At 44.1% G+C, this 20,613-nt stretch overlaps 2 protein-coding genes across 6 annotated transcripts in view; one reads left to right on the top strand and one right to left on the bottom strand.

The window, feature by feature from the left end:
• On the bottom strand, positions 1-6,835 carry Dph3 (diphthamide biosynthesis 3). The gene is made up of 3 exons (XM_008849974.3): positions 6,622-6,835; positions 6,222-6,296; positions 1-2,233 (listed from the first exon to the last, which is right to left on the bottom strand). Exons 1-3 carry the CDS (start codon positions 6,727-6,729, stop codon positions 2,168-2,170), a joined length of 249 nt encoding a protein of 82 aa, XP_008848196.1. The 5' UTR covers positions 6,730-6,835; the 3' UTR covers positions 1-2,167.
• Positions 6,836-7,007: 172 nt separating this feature from the next.
• Oxnad1 (oxidoreductase NAD binding domain containing 1) overlaps positions 7,008-20,613 on the top strand; it is a 49,565-nt gene continuing 35,959 nt past the window's right edge. The window contains exons 1-4 of one of the 5 annotated variants that reach the window (XM_017802422.2): positions 7,008-7,398; positions 13,155-13,289; positions 16,317-16,454; positions 16,737-16,800. In XM_017802422.2, the coding sequence (XP_017657911.1) occupies positions 13,162-13,289; positions 16,317-16,454; positions 16,737-16,800 (330 nt within the window). In that variant the 5' untranslated portion in view covers positions 7,008-7,398; positions 13,155-13,161. Of the gene's footprint in view, positions 7,399-13,154; positions 13,290-14,693; positions 14,747-16,316; positions 16,455-16,736; positions 16,801-20,613 lie in introns of those variants that run through there. The other 4 variants (XM_017802423.2, XM_008849973.3, XM_017802424.2 and 1 more) reach the window with 4 other exon arrangements.

The raw sequence follows: 20,613 nt of genomic DNA, 5'->3' as shown, positions 1-20,613 counted from the left end.
CAAATTTGAACAATCTTATTTTACTTAGCTTGGCAATGCAATTCATTATAATAAATACAGCTCTAAAAATGTTATCTAAGAAAAAAGTGTCTAAATGTATCATGAATGCAGAATTCCATTTAAACAAGTGACTTAAATAGAGCTTCCATTCGCTGTGAATCATGATTTAAAATTTTGGGTACAAAAACATTTCAGTTCCGGCCCACTACGCCAACTGAAATGAGACCGGACAGCTGAGGTCACCTGACCCAGTCTCCCAGCTACAGAGATGAGGAATCCTTGGGCCTTGTCAAAGATGACAAACTCATCGGAGACAGAGCCTTGGTCACTAGCCAGCTCTCAGAGGTGCTCTGGAAGTGTCTGGACTATGTAAGGCTCAGATAGACACAGAACTCCAGTCATATTTGAAAGACCTTGGGCTTGCTTTCTGCTTAACATGGGACAAATTCCTGGTATTTCTCTTGTAGTTCAGAGACTTTCTCAGCTGCTTTAAAACCCAAACCACTACTTTTCTACAGCTTATCGCCGATCACTAACTGCCAGTCTGAGTATACTCTTCTCTCTTGGAGTGTCTGAACCTGAACTTTTCTTCCTGCCCCTTTGTGCTCACAGAAGACCTCCATCAAGGGTTTCTGCTCTTGTATGAAGTTCAGCAGCAGCAAAGTTTATGTGTTCTCTAACACCATCAACACAAGCAACAGGACACTTTCTCTTTGCAGCTCATCCCCATTTGATGTACTCTGACCTGTTCATCCAGATAGTCCCTTTGCTTTGCAATGCAGTATAGATTTTTAGGGCACTGAACAGCAATGAGATTTCTTATCATATCAAAAACATGCTGGGCTGGGGATGTAGTCCAGCTGTGAAGCCCTTGCCCCAGGTTCAGTCTCTAGTACCCATGACCTTCCCAGCCCCCACCAAAGGGAAAAAAGTGCCATATAATGTACTGCACATGCCTAGCATCCTTTAACATACTATGTCTCAGCCTAATGGTTCCACAGAACCATAAGTTGCTCACTGGTTAAAAGAGCCAATCTGCTTATGTTTTAACTTAAACTTCCATGAGTGGGTGCAGCACACTTACTGGCTATTTTCTAACTGTAAAAGCCAAACCCCAATCTGTTAGACACCTGTGCACAATCAAAACTGGATACAGGCACAGCAAAAGTGCTTATAAAGGGGATCATCCCATTTTCACAAGTCTCACGGCCTGCTCTTCTCAGCATTGCAGCGAAGGAGACAACATGTAGTTCCTTCCTCTGCCATCCCTCAAACATTTGCTTACAGAGCCAGCCTCAAGCTCTTTCTCTGTTGAGATGCTTCACCTAATAAGACCAGTGACATAAGGCTGGGACTTTCATCACTACCAGCAGCCAGAAAGACTTGATGTAACTCTTGTCTGAAATGCAATTTCATTAGCCATTTCAAGAAATAAAGACCCAGATACAGAAATGTTTGTTCTGTATGGCAAAATCATCCTTGAATTTCAGGTGCATCTCACTTCTCTCACTGTAGCTAAATTCACTTCCTTCTGTTGTTTTTCTTTTCATATTTTTCTGACAGAAGGGACTGTTTCTGACTTTCCTTCCTTATCCACTAACTGGCAACTACAGAGAAACCGTGGCTTCACAATCAAACACCATGACTGAACTTTGTGCATGAAGTGTAACAGAAATGAACAAGAACACTCAATAGTGGCAAGGCTGCAGGAAGCGGCTGGTGAGAGAGCACAGCACTGACAAAGCCACAGACTTAAGTCAGAACAAAGCAGATGACACACATTTCAATCATCTTAATAACTAAGTCAAAAATACAATCTTTTGAAAGAAAGAACTCTAGGACCAAGGTAGATGTTGTTTTAGGGTACTGAATTAGGGTTAAGATATACACAGGACACAACCACGAGGAAGAAGAACCACTGACTTAGATTTTCCCTTAAGTTCAGATGGACGATTAGGAATCCTTCCAATTTCAAACCTGAAATCCAGGTCTGACACATCATGGGCTCACTGCTGAGGATGAGCTCACTAGTGGATGAAAAGATCCACACACAAACGGAGTTCCAAGCCACCAAACAGCTGTCCTGTGGCGAAGCTGGAGCTCTGACACTTGGTATGTCCGACTGGATTCATCCTGGTGTTCAAGGGCTGGGTCCCTGAAGGCTTCTTCAGCACCTGATTACTTCTTTGTTGGCCGAAGGTGCTGAGACTGTCTCTCCACACATGAACTGATCCTAAGACAGAAGACGCAATGCCATTAGCCTCCGGGTTTCAGTGTCACAAAGGCATTCATATCACTACTTTCACTTTTTAAAAAAAATTTTTTTTGCCCGGCATAGTTGCACATGCCTGTAATCCCAACACTTGGGAGGCAGAGGCAGGCGGATCTTTGTGAGTTTGAGAACAGCTTGGTCTACATAGTTCCAGGACTACAGGGGAGACCCTGAATCAAAAAGACAACAACAACAAAAAAATTATTTTTATTATTTTTATTTTATGTGTATGAGTGTATTGCCTGCACGTAGGTAAGTGCACCTGTGTCATGCAATGCCTGCAGGCTGTCGGATCCCCTGGAACTGGAGTTATGGAGAGTTGTTAGCTGCCATGTGGGTGCTGGGATTCGAACCTGGGTCTTCTGTAAGAACGATCAGTGTTTTTTAATCGCTGAGCCATCTCCCCAGCCCCTACTTTCACTTTGTTACAGAATCGCTCCAACTAGTAGGTTTTCTATTGCTGCATCATTTTTATTTTTGATGAAAGAGCCAATGTCAACACTAGAATTAGAATATTAAAAGTATTTTGGAATTAGGTTGAGCATGGTGGTGGCACATGCCTTTAATCCCAGCACTTGGGAAGCAGAGGCAGGCGGAGAGTTCAAGGCTAGTCTGGTCTACGTAGAAAGTTCAAGATCAGCTGGGGCTACAGGGAGACCCTGTCTCAAAAAAACCAAAAAAAAAAAAAAAGTATGTTGGCATTTAGTCCTGAATTCATTATTTAGTAAAATAAACATGCCCATCTTTGTTAGACAGCAACCACTTCCTGGAAAGACACAAAGGCATGTCACATCTTTTAAATTTCTACATTAATCAGTTCAATATTTGGTCACTTGAACTAAAAATGGGTCTTTGTGTTCTCCTAACACATATCTGCAATGCTAACTATTTTGTAAATGAAGTTCAGTCTCTGATCTTTTATCCTGGTTTATGTTAGCTGCCACAAGAACTCTTTTTTCTTTTCCTTTTTTTTTTAGAAACTATGTAGACCAGGCTGGCCTTGATCTCACAGAGCTCTGCCTCTGCCTCCCAAGTACTGCGCTGAAGGCATGCTCCACCATGCCCAGCTCCATGCCCAGCTTAAGATGCACCATGCAGGCTGCATTTTCTTGTTTAAGATTTAATTCCTTGTTGCAGTTTTACAATGTCAATGCTGGTCTTTAGTTTCCTATTTACTTTCACCCAAGGATGGCAACAGAAAAAGGCTAAAGTTTGGTTAGTGCTTTGGAATTTTAACAGAGCTTAACAGTCTTAAGGATGAACTCGACAGTCTTAAGGATGAACTCCATAGGAAAAGTGGAGCTGAAGCACAGAGCCTCATGAGAAGCAGACTTTAAGTTAGGAAATAACATAGAAATTTAATGATTCATCCTTGCAGGAAAATGTTCTCTGGAGCAAAGACCAAACAGGGTACTGGTGGTCAGGGAGGAGGCTGTGGTTTTAAATGAGATGACCATGACATAACTTTGGAAAGGCCTTCTCAAGTCAAGACTAGAAGTTGGTAAGGGAATAAGCCTTGTTCGTATGATAGGTAAAAGAGCTGGGCAAAGAAACTATTCAGTGAAGATGTCCCTAAGGCAGGAGGAGCAAGCCTGATTTTGTCAGAAAAAGGACTTTGGCTTTTGCTGTAAATGATCTAGGGAATCACTGAAGAAATTAAAAAAAAAACAGGATTGGGGCCGGGCGTGGTGGTGCACGCCTTTAATCCCAGCACTCGGGAGGTAGAGGCAGGCAGATCTCTGTGAGTTCAAGGCCAGCCTGGTCTACATAGTGAGTTCCAGGACAGCTGGGGCTACAGGAGACCCTGTCTCAAAAAGACCCCCGCCCCCCAAAAAAGATTGGGATGTTCCCACCTGAGTTTTAAAAGAACAACTCTGGCTGCTGTGTTCAGAGTAGACCGAGAGAGCGAGGAAAGAGACAGGAAGCCAAGCAGGCTGTTCATTAGTCAGAACAAGAAGTGGTGGTTTGTACCAGGCTCCAGCATGGAGGCAGTGGTTGACTCCAGTTACACTTTACAGGATAAGGATTTCCTTACCTGTTGGATAGAGAGCTCAAGAAGAGCTGAGGTCATGTCAACATTTGCAGCCTTAACTGGAAGGATGAAGTTAGCCATCAACTGAGGGGAGGTAACTGTAGATGTAGAGATGGGACTTGGATGTACAAAGGCAAGTTTGAGAGGTCTGTCTGTCATCTGTGCAGAGTGGTCAAGAAGGCAATTGGATGTGCATGTCTGGATTTGGAAAAAGCAATCAGCTGGCAGTGTCAGTTTGGGAGTTGTAGTAGGTAGCTTTTAGCAGACAGAAGACTGATTGACAGGTCCCCAGAGCTTTGAGTATAGAGGTGGACAACATAAAGGTGGCAGCAGAAGGTCCATTGAGGTGCTTCAGTCTGCAAAGGTGGCTAAAAGGGAGTGACCACTACAGAAAGTCAAGTCACCAGTGGGAGCCAGCTGAGGAAGGGTAGAGGACATAGTGATCCTTGTCAAGTGCCACTGACAGAAAGAAACTGAGAGCTGGCCATTGCTTTGTCACCATAGAATTCACTTGTGATGATGAGACAGTTTCAGTGGAGAACCAGGGACAACATGATTAGAGACACCTGATGGGAGGAATGCTGGTTGGAGAGAATAGAAGAGCAGGAGGCAGAAAGTATAGGCCTTTCTTTCATGGAGTTTGCTGGGAAGGGGAGTTGACAGTAATTGCTAGGGATATAGGATTTAAGAGGGATTGAAGATCACAGACACTTAGCTCTGAATGTAGACACTGGAAGTTAGCTTTAACCAGGGTTGTGGTTTTTCTGAGTAAATAGGAAGAAGTGAGAAGAGTGGTTATGATCACTGACTGTGGAATTTGAGCCAGGTAAAGAGAATGAAGAGGAGGAGGATGTGGAAGAGGTAGAAGGAGAACAAGGTAGTCAGAGGGTTGGAGCGGATCATGTCTACAGATTTTATGCATTAACAGGTAAACAATAAAATACAACTGTTCCCTTCAAAATGTGTCCTAGAGTTTTGAAAAAAACTACATAATAAGTGTAGAAGAAATAAAAGAAAAAACATCAACTAAACTTCATAATTTTTCTTCCTAACCAATTTTCATCACTGTAGCCTTTCCAAAGTTAAACCAACCTACATTAATTTGAACTTAAAATTTTTTTTTTGTTATTTTTATGTGTAGGTGTGTATTGTCTGCATGTAGGTAAGTGCACCGTGTCATGCAATGCCGGAGGAGGACAGAAGAGGCTGTTGGATCCCCTGGAACTGGAGTTACAGACAGTTGTTAGCTGCCATGTGGGTGCTGGGATTCAAACCCGGGTCTTATGCAAGAACAGCCAGTGTTCTTAACCGGAGAAGCCATCTCTCCAGCCCCCATAATTTGAACTTTAAACAATTTTATTATTCAGTTACATATTGACAATTTTTTAAAAGATTTCATTATTTTTATTTTATGTGTAAGGGTGTATTGCCTGCATGTATGTGAATGCACCCGTGTTGTGCAATGCCAGAGGTCAGAAGAGGGTTTCAGATTCCCCTGGAACTGGGCTTAAGTCGTAGCTGCCATGTGGGTGCTGGGAATCAAACCAGGATCCTCTGCAAGGGCAGTCAGTGCTCTTTTAACAACTGAGCCATCTCTCCAGCCCCTTATTGATAATTTTTAAAGCTATTTATTGATTGATTGATTGATTGGTTGGTTGGTCTTTTTGAGACAGGGCCTCCCTGTAGTCCCAGTTGGCCTAGAACTCACTAACAGACCAGGCAGGCCTTGAACTCAAGAGATCCTCCTGCCTCTGCCTCCCCAGTGCTGAGATTAAAGGTTAAAAGCTTTTTAAATATAGCACTTGTCGTAGCACACAGTTAAGAAAAGCTCTTCTGTACGTTCATACCACAGACAGGCTGCTGGAGGTCCTTGTCATTTACCCCAACCCCCCCCTCCCTTTAAATGTTTCCCCTTACTTTGTCATAAATCACTTTTATAATGAGAGAGCAGCTGGGACACGTTGCCACGTCTTCCCCATTCTCCAAATCTTCCTACAACGAAATCAAACAACGTACGGTCAGCACAACCCCCCCTTCAAAATTCTCCCACCAAGTCCCTGGGGAAGAAAAATCCGAGCCCCCTGCTCCAAAGAAGTCCCTAGGAAGTGACTTTAAGGGTGGGGCTGGGGACCCCGGCGCTCCGGGCCATCCATCCCCGGTCGGACTGAGGACCAGAACCGGGCACCCACCAAAAGCTGGCGCGGCTACTTTATTGGGGGAGGGGTTTCGGGGGAGCATGTGGGTGACTGAGCAGCGCCAGGAACACTGGGAACGTATGTGCGCGTGCTTTGTGAGTCCCCGGCGACCTTAAGGTTACCTTGGTGATGGAGAAGTTATCCCCACACGGGCAGGGGTAGAAATACGTCTCCGAGTCCTCGTCATATTGGAAGTCCTCGATCTCCACCTCGTCGTGAAATACCGCCATGGTCACCCGGTTCCCCGCAGTCCTTCGAGGCGGTCCTCGGCTGTCTAGTTCCGCCGGAGCAGGCCGGCCCGGACATCGTCGCCCGCCCAGGAGCAGAAGCTGCTATTTCCGGCGCATAGGCAATGACGCAACTCCGGCCGCAGCGGCCAAATGGGTGACCCTGTCGCGGTCGCCATGGAAATAGCCGAGCGAGGGGCGGAGTCACTGGCAAGATGGCGTCTTCAGCGCTGCATTGCCCCGCCCACCTGACGGCAGCGACCAATAGAGCGTGGGGCTCACTCGCGCCGCTGCTACGCCACGCCCGGGCCGCGGAATTTTGCCCCCGGCTGGAATGGGGTGCTTGGGCAGCCCGGGGTCTCCGCTGCGACGACTGTAGAGAAGCCTTGGGGAACCGGCTGACCTCTGGAACGCCGGTCTGAGGAGGGGCCCCGCGTCAGCGTCATCCCGGCGGTCCGCGGTGGTCCAAGCACAGTTCTCCCGGAACTGTGCTTCACCTGGCGACCTTGAACTCTGGGTGACGCCTGGCCTGTGGGATAGCTCCTGCCTGCAGATACACCCCCGTTCTGCCTCACCCCAGGCTTCAGATGCTCCAAGTTGTGCTGTACCAAGGACCGAGAGCTGCAAGGCAGGGACGGAGCTCGAGCCACATTTCCAGTGCTCACTGTTGAGGTAGCAGGAATAGCATCTCTTCTGATTATTGGGTTTGGCCATGTGCGCCAAGTGTCCTCCTGTTAACTCTGGCGGTTTAAATTCCATCTTGTGCAACCTAACTGAGGTGCAGAAAGTAGGCGTCTTGACTTCGATTTACCTACCTAGGGCATAAAAGAGTCTGGCTGTTTCCAAAGCTCAGGAACAAGTAACTCAAGTGAACTCTTGTTCTTCGTAAAAGAAATGGTGCAGGTGGCAGCGTTAACGTCATGCAGCTTCTACCTTAAAGCTGGAAGTGTAATGCCGAAAGAAAGGTAGTTTGTCTTGAGCAGTGCTAGTCCAGTTTTGAGGACAGCGGGGGACCACGGAGCATTGCTGTTTTACCAGGAGGGCAGTGTGGTTGAAAAAAGCACCATATTAGGTCTTGGCTCAGAATCTGACTCGATGGGCTCTGGGAGTTAAAGATTCCCATTCTTTGGTTTTTAATTTACTCTTCTGAGGAAAGATCCCTTTGACATCTAACATTTTTTTCGGGGGGGGGAGCTGAAAATTATGTTACTTCAGCAACCATATATAACTTACACAGTTTACATTTCTATAACCTGTATAGTTAGTGCTTAAGTACACATAGGAATTAGCAAATACTAATTTTGTCCACATTGAGAGGACACACCACCTTGTAGCCTTTTTAAAGTTTGAAAATAGGGCTGGAATGATGGCTCAGTGTTTAAGGGCATTGGCTGACCTTGTAGAGGACCTAGTTTGGGATCCCAGCACCCACATAACAGCTAACAACCATTCATAACTTCAATTCCACAGGATCTGACGCCTTCTTTTGGCCACTAAGGGCATTGCACAACACAGGTGCACTTACATACATGAATGTACACAAAATTAATTAAATTTAAAAGGTTTTGAAGTTGGAAAACCTAAAGGTAGAGAAGTATTAGGGAGGGAAAATTCAGAAGTTGCATTAAAAGAGTTTATAGAAGGTTGTTTCAAAGGCTTCACATGCTTTTTTGGGGGGCATAATGGGAAATCCACACAGCAATTAGGAAATATTCATAACTTATTGAAGGTTAATTGTGGCTTGTCTGGGCAAAGTAGAAATCCCATCAAAGGCCACATAGTTCAGTGGCTGTTGCGTGTATCTTTGCAGACACAGATACTTTCCAGGTAGGCTTCGGAACATGGAGGAAAACGAGATTGCCCAGTGTCTTTTCAGTTCAGATGATCATGGTTGAGAATGCCTTTAGTTCTTCTATGAGCCGTTCTTGAATGTTCAGAAATGGATGCAGTCAGGGCTGTGGAGATGGCTTGGTTGGTAAAGTGCATGCATCTGTAATTCCAGCACTGGAGAGGGGGATGGACAGAGACAGGTGGGGGAGCCTGAGAGCCTGGAGCTCAGTGATGAACCATTTCAGCCAACTGGTGAGCTCCAGGTTCAGTGAGAGACCCTGTCTCAAAAAATAAGGTAGAGAATGACTGAGGAAGACACCTCATATGGCCCTCTGTGGTGGTTTGAATGAGAAGTGGCCCCAATGGGCTCAAATGTTTGAACATTTTGTTAGGTGGTGGCACTGTTTGGGGAGGGTCATGGAACCTTTAGGAGATATGGCCTCTCTGGAGGAAGTATGTCACTGGGGGCGGGCTTTGAAAGTTCATAGCCTTGCCCCACTTCCTATGTTGCTTTCTCTGCTTCCTGTTTGTGCTTTGAGATGAGATGTGAGGACTAATTTTTTGCTCTGGCTGCCTCCTGCCCTGAGGTACTCTTATCCCTCTAGAACCATTGCCTAATAAGGTCTTCCTTCTGTCTTGGTCATAGTGTTTTATCATAGCAACAGAAGTAACTAATACACCCTCTGACTTGCATGTGTACACACTCATGCAGATTGAATGCAGTCAGATTTGGCTCATAGCTAAGTATAAATTGTTAGGTCATTTATTAAAAAACAAACTTTAAAAACTGATACTGACGCTCAAGCCTTAGACCTCATGCATGCTAGGCTAATGCTTTACCAGTTAAGCTACACTCCAAGTCTTGATAGACTTTTTAAAAAGAAAGAAATTCAGACCCATCAAAAGTAATTTGGGGGTGTCTTAAAATCTGGTTAGGGGTTGGCGATATGGCTCAGTAGTTAAGAGCGCTGGCTACTCTTGCAGAGGACCCAGGTTTGATTCCCTGCGTCCGCAGCTGGCTAACAGTCTGTAACTCCAGTTCCATGGGTTCCAATGCCCTTCTGACCTCTAAGGCATTGCGCAACATGGATGCACTTACGTACATGTAGGCAATATACTCACATAAAATAAAAAATAAATATTTTTAAAAATTGAAGTTAATAAAGCTACAAGGTGAAGGGGAGTGCAATTAGCTTGTCTTTGTAATTCCCCAACTTTTGTTTTCTTTTTAAATATTTTATTATTTTTATATTATGTGTATGAGTGTCTTGCCTGCAAGTTTAGCACATATGTGCAGTGCCCACAGAGGCCAGAAGGGGGCATTGGATCCCCTGGAATTGGAGTTTTGGATGGTTGCTAGCTGCCATGTGGGTGCTGGGAACTGAACCCAGGTCCTCTGGAAGAACAGCAAGTACTCTTAACCACTGAGCCATCTCTCCAGGCTTCCCATCCCCACTTTGCTTTGAGTACATATTACCTAAAATAGAAAAAGAAAACTGATGAGTTGTTTATTAATGATGGTTGATACCATCATTACTCAATACTGTGCAAATTCTTTATGTGCATTATGTCATTAGGACAACCCAGTGAGATACAGATGAGGTAATCTTTAGTATTGGGAAACTTTAGCTTTAGGGGCTGAGGAATTTGCTCAGGCAAAGCTGGTAAGTTGTAACAAGCTCTGGTGCCCACTTGGATCTATTTGATCCTAGAACTTAAGCTCTTAATGACCTGCTCTTCCTTGTAGGATTGATCCAGAGCTTCAGGTAGAGAGAGGAAACAAGCCCAGGCTGTTGCCACAGCATGACAGACTCCTTTGAGACTAGATTCGGAGCACTGTCTAGGCCTTCCTACTCCATCCTACCATTTGTTGGCCCTTGTTTCTGGCCACAGGTGGGTCCTCTTACAATTCTGCCTTGTAGCAGTGCTGAAAACAGTAAATCCAGAAAGCTTATGCTGTACATTGTTTTTTTGTTTTGCTTTTTGTTTTCGTTTTGATCTTTTTGAGACAGGTCTCTCTCTGTAGCTTCAGCTGGCCTGAAACTCACTATGTAGACCAGGCTGGCCTCAATCTCACAGAGCCCCGCCTGACTTTGCCTCCAAGTGCTAGAATTAAAGATATGTACCACCATGCCTGGCCTATAGTGTAGATTTTTAAACTTGCTTAGTACTTTAAAGAAGATGTTAAAATGATGATTGAACTTTAGTTTTATTCCTAAAAAGGAACAGAAATACGTGTAATGACACTTTGGCCCTTGAGACTGACAAAAGCAGATTTACTAGTAGCTACAGACTCATTTGAGATCACGTTCATTTTATTGTTATTGTAAATGCTAACACTTTATTTGGAAAGTAACAGTGACCAACGTTCTTAACATAAGATCAGACTTAGAACTAGGTCATAATTGTATTGTAGGAACTATATTTGATGAGCACTGTTGAATCTCAGACAAGGGGGAGGTTTTTATTGGCACTATGAAGCCAGTACCTTCTTAAGCTGTTTGGCAAGGAGAGAGGCTTAACCCTCTCTTTTCAGGTGCTTCAACAGCATTTTATTTCTTCCTCTCAGCAGTGCAGTGAGTCAGTGTGCAAGGTATGAAACGGTAAAAGGTAACTTGCCCGAGATTAAACAACAGAAGTCACACTTGAACCCTAGTTTCACTAATTCCAAGTCACAGACTGTGTATGCCCCTTATATACCACTGAGGCTGTCCTACGAAGCCCCGGGAGCCCGTTGCTCCCTCAGGGACACTGATTCTAACTTAACAGTTCCCGTGGTTGTTCTTCAGTTTTGCTCCTTTTCAAGAATGACCTTTCTTTGAGGCACTCTTGTTTTTCCTTTCTCACTTGGCGTCTCATGCCCATCCAGCCTATCAGCAAGTAGAGAGCACTGATTCCCAAATACAGTCTGTGCTTTCAACGTCTCCCATCTGTGGCTGCTACTCTTTGAGCTTAGACTGAAGTCTCCTAACTTGATTTCCTGCTTCAGCCTGGGCCATCATTTAAAAATGTGCATTAGGTTGTGTCCTTGTCCTGATTTATCCTCTTCAGTTGCTTCCCAGTGCCCTCTGGGTAGAGTTCATTCCCTTACCATGGCCTGCTGTGCTCCAGGACACACCTTACACAGCTTCCTAGTGTTCACCCAGCTCACTGTTCTCCTGTCACTCAGCCTTGCCTCTTCTAGCTCTGTTTCTGGTTGCAGCTCTGCTGTTGCCAGACTTTGCTTCAGTGCTGTCCCCTTCATATTTGCCTGGCTGCCTCTTCTGGGTCTGCTCTCTGCTCAGGTGCCATCACCGCAAGATGCTTTTCCCAGCGCTCCCCTCTTCCTCACTCCCACCTTTCATGTGCATCATCAGTAACCATCCCTTGTTGTTACCTATCTTTCATGCTACCTTGAAGGTTTCATGATGCAAGTGTGTTGTAAGTGGTTCCTTACTGTGTCTCTAGGGCCTGATGTATAAAGTAGTGCTTGGTGCCCTTGGAATTGTTGAACCACCTAGTGTAGTTGTTGAACTGAGCCCAGTGTAATTAATTACTACTTCAGTAATGATATCAGTTTTATCCAGCATTTAGTATAATTTTTCTGTTTGTTAAAGTAGAGCTTGTAAGGATGCAGACATTCGCAGAATATTTACTTAGTACATGTCGATCTGCTCTGGCCATTTATTGGGAGGGGCCCACTGTGGTACACATGTAGAGGTCATAGGACAACTTTCAAGATTCAGTTCTCTCCTTCCACTATGTGAGTGCTGGGGACAAAACTCAGGTCCTCAAGATTGACAGCAGGCAACTTTATCTGGTGAACCATCCTGCCAGCTTGTGATTTTAAAAAAAAACAACCAAAAACTTCAAAGCCTGGTGTAAAGCCCCTAAGGTCCATTATTTATCAGTAGGTGGCGCTTAGTCATGATTACTGCCACAGAGTTAGATTTTTTTAAAGAGAACAGCTTTTAATAGTTAATATTCCTTTGTTTTTCAGTTAAATTGAGAGCAGACCATTTAAACAGCAGAGTCACAAGGATGCATTCTATTGTAAAGACATTTATTTTAGCAGTAGTTGTCGGATGATACTAGTGGAGCAGTATGTTCACGTTTCACTATGTGGCAGCTGAATTTAACAGTGAACTTGTAGCTGTGGCCTTCCAGCCTTTGTGGTTTTACTGTCTTCAGCACAGTACCAGCTCAAGCTGGCAGAACCATAGGGGAACCACCTGTGGCCAGACAGAGGCTGGCTGGTCACAGATATCAGGAGTGTGGCATTCCGTGGGGTAGCGACTGAAGCTGCAGGAGCTGACACACGCCACGGAAGAGCAAGAAGAGGCATAAAGAGAAATGGCCACACGAGGGGGAGAACTGATGGGGAGGGAGTGATTGAGCGTGGGCTTGCTGTGGGGATCTGCTGATTACCATGAATTCACCCCACGGGGTGGAACTACAAGGGCTACAGGTCAAACTCAGAGCCTTGTGTCTGTGCCAAACGAGCTGCACAGAGCTGCACACCCTTTACTCTTAAGTGAACCCTTTTTGCAGCTAAGACTTAATGGGGCTTTTTCTCAGCTTCCTGCCATTGTGTTCACGTATTGTCTCTGCCATTGTAGGACATTTATGAGCATTTTGGTGTATGGAAAAACTCTCCATGTTCCAACCAGTGTGTATCCAGAGGTTTTAAATAAAATTATGTGTCAACCAGCCCACTATACACCGAATGACTCAGAGTCTCATGGATTTCTAAAGTAAGTTTGCTCGCTTTCTTACAGGGATGAATACAGTTTTTGGTCTAGCACATTTAAAGGGGAGAAACTACCTTAGTCTTGTGTGAAGTGACAGAGGCCTTACATGTTATTCACAGTGATGCTGCATTGTACTGTGGCAAGAGGAAATCTGTTTTTAATAAGCATTCTTAGGAAGCAGTGGGCTTTTTGATACATCATGATTATAATCAAATAAACACAGTCTGACTTACATCACCGCCTGATTTAGTTTTACTTTTTGCCCCCGTGAAACTTTCTTCATGCCTGCACCACTGGAACTCAGGCCAGTGCCTGCTTTCTCCCAAGCCCTTAATAATCATAATGATGATAATAATAATTATTATTTTTATTATTTTTATTTTATGTGTATGAGTGTATTGCCTGCATGTATGTGAGTGCACCTGTGTCGTGCAAATGCCACAGAGGTCAGAAGAGGGCTTCGGATTCCCTTGGGACTGGAGTTAAGGACGGTTCGTAGCCACCATATGGGTGTTGGGAATCAAACTGGGGTCTCTGCAAGAGCAGTCAGTGCTCTTAACCGCTGAGCCATCTCTCCAGCCCCATATTATCATTATTTTTTAAAGATGTATTTATTTTTTAATTATGTGTATGTACATGTGAGTGAGAGTGCCCAGAGGCTTTAGTAATTGGCTTGAACACACTCCTAACTCTAAAGTCATTATAACTAATTTATGTAGTGTCTTCTGAAACGCCTAGGCCAGGGGTGTTCACATTCCATTCTCCAGGTGGCTAAGATGAGAACAGACTGATAGGGTTAATGTGGGCAAGAAATCTCTACAGCCTGGAGAAGAAAATGATATGGGGCCAAATGGTCATTTAGCCCTCAGTGCTTTACCTGGTAACCCTGTTGTTTAAGAAGTAATATCAGCTGGGTGTGGTGATACATGCCTTTAGTCCCAGCATTCAGGAGGCAGAGGCAGGTGGATCTTTGTGATATTGAAACCAGCCTGGTCTACATAGCAAGTTCCAGGCCAGCTGGTGCTACAGGAAATCCTGTCTAAAATATAAAAATATTAAAAAATAAATAATAAATAAGTAAATAAATAAAGTGATGCTGGGTGTTGAAGCATGTTTGTAATCCCAGCATTCTAGGCTGAGGCAGGAGGCCCCCAGGTTCAAGGCCAGCCCAGGCACCTCAGTGAGCTTATCTCACAAAATCAAAAAGAAAAAAATCAGAGTGTCGGAGAGCTTCTCTGTTTTGTTTTCTTTTATTGAAGTACAACATGTGAACGGTAAAGTGTGTGACACATAAGAGCATGGCTTGATGATGATTTTTTATAACCTTCCTTTTTCTTTTTTTTTTTAAAACAGGGTCTCACTCTTAGCCATGGATGTCCTGGAACTTGCTATATAGACCAGGCTGGCCTCAGATTCACAGGGATCCACCTGCCACTGCTTCCCAAGTGCTGGGATTAAAGGTGTGCACCACTATATCCAGAATTGAATTTTTTTTTTTTTTTTTTTTTTTGGTCTTTTTTGAGACAGGGTCTTCCTGTAGCCCTAGCTGTCCTGGAACTCGCTATGTAGACCAGGCTGGCCTTGAACTCACAGAGATCTGCCTGCCTCTGCCTCCTGAGTGCTGGGATTAAAGGCTTGTGCCACCACGCCCAGCTCAGCATTGAATTTTCACAAAACAGAAATGCCAAAGCACTTGGCACCAGATAAAGCAGCTGTACTGTCAGCAGCCACTTCCCAAGAGACTGCTAACTTGATCTCTAACCCAGATTAGTTTTGCTCATCTTTGCACTTTATGTGGTTGGGATCAAAGAATATGGAGTCCAACTGCTTTCATGCAATGTGCTGTCTGTCTGCAGTGTTGAGTTGTATGATGTGTGTTGTTTTTTGTGAACCTTAAGCTTTTTACACTTGGCAACCCCAGTAAATCTGTCTGCCCCTTGCACTTTATCCAACAAAACATTTTGAAGACCTAGGGCTGTTTGGGTAGAATAAAATTATCAGGCAGCTTTAACAGCTGTGCCCTTGTACGGCAGTGTAAGATTAGTCATGCCAACTAGTTAGAGATTTTGGAAAACAAGAGAACACATATATAGTCATATGATGCATAATGACATTTCAGTCCACAAAGGGCTGTGTAGACATCCGTAAGATAATAGTGGAGTTTAAAAAGTTCCCATCATGTAGTGACCGTAGCCATCATAGTATTACAGCACAACTCAGTTCACAGCTGTGTCAGTATGAGCAAGTCACTGCATAAAAATGGCATGTATAATTTTGTGTAGTGTATAATCTTTGATAATAAGTGGCCATATTACTGATCTCTAAGTTTACCTCACTTTATCATTATTTTAAGGTATCTTTCTTTTACTTCCAAGATAAAGTTTTGGGCTAGTAAGATGGCTCAGTGGATAAAAGTGTTTGCTGCACAAACTGACAAACTGAGTTCAATCCCCAGAACCCATGGTGGAAGGAGAGAACTGACTCTCCCAAAAGCTTCTCTAATCTCCACATGCATATTGTGGCATGTGTGTCTCTCTCTCTCTCTCTCTCTCTCCCTCCCTCCCTCCCTCCCTCTCTCTCAGAGAGAGACGGAGGGAGAGAATAATAATAAATTGAAAAAAGAGAATTAAAACCCAAAGCTTTCCTGTTTGCAGTGTCTCTTGGTTGCATCCAGAGGCCATGTCCAGTAATTAACTGACATCATCTACTTACAGCATTGTGCAAGTACTCCCTATGATACCCACACAATGACAGAATCACCCAATGAAGCAGTTCTCAGAACGTGTTCCCCTTGCCCTTGTTATCGACACATCACTGTATTTGATAGCATTAGTTTCATGCTTATATACTGTGCAGATATGTTGGATCAGCTCTGAGCAGTGGTAGAAATTTTGCTAGGTGAAATTAGGCCTTTGTTTGTTTTGGTGGCTGACCACCAACAAAATCACCAACAAAAATCCAAACTCTTTCATCTACCCCTAAAATAGTCTGGCGTTTCCTACTTTCTCTGAAAATGGTTTTAAATTTCAGTTACATTTGCCCAGGAAGTACCATGGCCCTGGCTATATTGACTCCTGGGTGGTTGCGAAGTTCTGTGGAAGCCATCTGCACTCAGGCAGTTTCTTGGAGGTTGACAACCAGCACTTTGCGTCACCTTATGCTGACCAGGTGAGTGGTTAGCCTTCAGTGTGTTTGGATTCATTCTTAGACACTTGATGTGTAGGTAAGGTGGGAGGCCATCAAATTGAAGAGGCAACACCGAGCTTTACGCTGTAGGCCACCAGACCCTTAAACTACATGTACAGCTTAGCATTGGCAAATTTTCAGCAGTTTTGTAGGGTACATAATTAAATCTTAGATAGCCATGATATTATGTTTCAGGGGAAACTAGTTTTATTATTATTTTATGTGATAAATTTAATAACCCAATTTTACCTTTTTTTTAAAAAGCATAATGAGATCCCAAAAGAAAAGTGATCACTTGGAGAGAACTGCGAGTGTCCTTCGACGGGAGGTTTGTATCTGTGGGCTGTGGCAGGTTCTCATGGCTAGGCCCTACACACAGACTGGCTTAGAGGAGCAGCATTGTGTGAGGCTGGTCCATTTGAAGGACGGTCAGGGAAATTTTATTTTTCTGTTCTGAACTTTTCTGAGTAGGACATATGACTTGACAAAAAAAAAAGTCAGAACGCTCATGTTTCTCCTTCTGCTTGTAGTTGAAGGGAGCCCTCCTCTCAAGGTGTGTGGTGGGACAGATTTTAGAGCTAAAATTTTCAGAGCTTACAATTTATGAATGGCTTACCATTTTTTTCTTTACTTTTTTTTTTTTTTTTTTTTTTTGGTTTTTTTGGAAGGGTCCCCCCGTAGCCCCAGCTGGGCTGGAACTCACTATTTTTTTTGGTCTTTTTGAGACAGGGTCTCCCTGTAGCCCCAGCTGTCCTGGAACTCACTACGTAGACCAGGCTGGCCTTGAACTCAACGATCTGCCTGCCTCTGCCTCCCGAGTGCTAGGACTACAGGCGTGCACCACCACACCCGGCCCGTTTTTTATTTTTATTTTTTGCCACTGTGTCTCAAAGTCGTTGTGCTTTGGAACTGCCTCCTAGTTCATCAGAGCAGCACTAACATCCTAGGGGAGGGCGGCACGTTCTTGTTGCCCTTCCCATGCGCAGACTTTGTCCATCATGCTCAGGCTCTAGAAAGCTAACCTGCTGCCTGAAGGGGTGTCAAGGACTGGGAACTAAGGATCCTCACTGTTTAACTCAGTGAGTAGCAATGTTTTCACTTAAAAACGTAGAATGGATACTTGATTTTTTTTTTTAGTTGCTTCACACATATTCAGATGTATTTAATGTAGTACTGTAAGCCTCTGTTTTGATATACCCCTACAACATAATCAGAATTTGTACTGTCTCAGTAGTTGTGTGCTTTAATACAAGGAGATGGGTTAACATAAAGATGTTGTTTAGGCCCTACTTTAGCTCTACTCTTAGAAGATTGCTGTGGGACTAAGGGTGATGTGTATGTTGATTCAGCTTTAAGATGATTTTCTTTTTGAAAAGTGTGTAAAAAATTAATTCAGTGGAGTAAGTTTACAGGCATATGGGAAAATAGACTTTTCCCATTGATAGTAAATCTGAAAATACTTTTTTAAACACACAAAATGCTGATTGTGTGAAGCTTCTTAGGACTTCTTTATGAAACTGAGATCCTGCCAGTTGTGAAGAAAAAAAATTGTTTATTCAGCAAGCTTGTACTGTACTTTTTCTGTGGTATTTGGAGGCAGATAGATAAATTAGAGCCAATCTTGGCAAACTTTGTTTAAAGGTTCAGGTAGTAAATATTAGACTTCATGTGGCAGGACATTTCATTTTCAACACTGAACTGTGTCTTTGTGATGGGAGGCAGCCGTGGCAGTAGGTAAGCAAGTCAGGTTGCCTTGTCCATTGGATGTGGCTCACCAAACTCAGTTTTGGCCTGTAAATAGTAGTCCAGTCTTTGAATTAGAGTCACCAGATCTTATAGGGCAGAAGTACTAGGATTGGTGGTTCTTTTGATTCATGTTTAGGACAAAGAAAGGTTAGTAAAAAGCCTAGTAGTATGCTTGAAAAGATGAGTATTTTAATGCCTAGAAATAAAAAAATTTCAGATTTAAAATTCTGATCCAGTTTACTCTCTTGGAGGAAGATATTTATAATTTTGCTTCCCCTCCTTTATTTCTGTTTTCTGTTCTAAACAGGATGAGAACTAGGAGGAGATAGGAGGAGCTGGAGAAGGTAGCTGATCTCAGGGCCAGCACCATGTAGTATGTGACATTGAGGATCACCCCTAGCCACAGAGCAGGGGTTTGACCTTGGACTTGTTGAAATGAACAGACTGTCACGCTGGGCCATAACAGAACTGGACCAGTTCCTCAGGGCTTCACTGTCCGTCTTGCCTTTAATGTATAGAACAAGTGAGGTGTACTTTCACAACTCTCCCTGTAGAGGCTCAAGAGATGGCTCAGTGGGTAAGAGCCCTTGCCGTAACAGCAAGAGGACTACAGTTCAAATCTTCAGCACCTACATAAAAGCTGGGCATGTAACCCCAGCGTGGGGGATGGGAGACAGGCAGATCCCAGGAGCTCACTGGCCAGCCAGCCTTGCCAAAATGGCAAACTTCAAGTTCAGTGAGAGACCCTGTCTCACAAAACAAGGTGGAGAGTGATAGAGGAAGACACCCGATGTTTTCCTGTGGCTTCTCCGTGTGTGCCCAGCCGTACATACCCGCACACGCATTTGTGCATACACCACACACAAAAGATGAAAAACTCCCTGCTCTTCAGTTTCAAGTTCATGAAGTAGCCTATTGATAGACTGTCATCTGATTTTACCGAAGAGGAAGCAGAGCCTAGGAGATGTCATAGACTTGGGGCTCTCCCCCAGCCAGAGGGATACTCCAGCTCAGAATTCCTAGGCCAGAGATCCTGTTGCCACTCCCTGAGTGGGTGGAGTGGAGCAGTCACACAGAGTTGTCCTTTCAGTGTTGGTGTTGGATTCCTTCTGGAAAACTTAGGGGATGACTGTTTTGTGGTGCTAATGCTTCTGGGACTGTCAGTGTAGCCATGGGATACTGAACTTCAAATTCAGCGGCATTTCATTGTGTTTAAGTTCCATTTTTTCCTTAAGGATCAACCTTAGAAATGTCAAGAAGATAGAGCAGAAATACTGTAAGGCAGAAAGAAATGTTTAGGCAAGACCAGTGTTGTCCTGGAGGAGTGACGTGCTTTACCCTTGCAGAGGATTGACCTGCTGTTGAGCAAGCTGCACTCTGTTCATAAGTTGGGTGGGAGGGTTTGGCAATGAAAGGAAATTTGAAATTCTTCTGCATTTATTTATAATTTGGAAGTATGCCAGACACTGGGTCAGGTGCTGGGCATTGGATTGATAGGCAAGTCCTTGACTTCACATTGTACTGGGGCCCTGGTCCAGAGAAACGGATTTTATGTCCATATTTGGTACTGGGGAAGGTTTTTCACCTCTGTTAGTTTACTATTAGAAGCGTATGCCTATGCTACAGTGTCCTGTGTATATTGTGGCCTTTTTGTTCAGAGAACATTTACCTCTGAATAGGTTGGTCCCTGATTCTTCCAGACACCCTAGAAGGGAGGTGAAGGATTTGTACCCTGTTCCACAGGTGTCTGTTCCACAAACTCAGAAGTTCGCTGGGTTGGTCAGGAGGCTTGCTTGGGAGTCTGTCCATGACTTTTGCCTATAGATATCTCTTTTGACTCTCAGAACCATCTTCCTTTAAACAGTAAATCATCCTATTGGCCTAAGTTTAAGGACTTGCTCAGGTAAGTGGACGATTCTGTACTTGAACTCAGGTCTTGATAATCAAACCAGTTTTTGTCACAACAAAATAATATGGTACTCATTTTTGACAGGTACATTTTAATTGGGCATTAGGTACTAGACACAAGAAAAGGAGTTACTGATGGCATGATAGTTAATAAACTCAGAGGGCTGGGCTCTGGGCCAGATAGTCCTGGGGACTCTGGTGCCCAGTATCGACCTGTGAATCCTCCTAGTCGCTCCATCTGCCTGACGTGTGGGATGATGGGGTTTGGTTTGTTTGTTTTTGGTTTACTTTGAGAGGGTTTCTCTGTGCAATTCAGAGAAACTGAGCCTTCCAGCTCTTGGCCTTCCTGCCTCAGCTTACTCCCCCCTGCCCTCCGCCCCCTGTTGGGGTTATAGGTATACATTCCAGTGCCCAGCTTTGACTGGTAGATTGCTGAAGTGTGGGTTTGGGTTGCTTAGCTGGAGCAGGGCCTGTGTTCAGAGCTCAG

The sequence above is a fragment of the Nannospalax galili genome, unplaced genomic scaffold, assembly GCF_000622305.1.
Source record: "Nannospalax galili isolate Female #2095 unplaced genomic scaffold, S.galili_v1.0 scaffold364, whole genome shotgun sequence".
Taxonomy (NCBI): domain Eukaryota; kingdom Metazoa; phylum Chordata; class Mammalia; order Rodentia; family Spalacidae; genus Nannospalax; species Nannospalax galili.
This window is presented reverse-complemented; position numbering and strand designations above follow the sequence as displayed.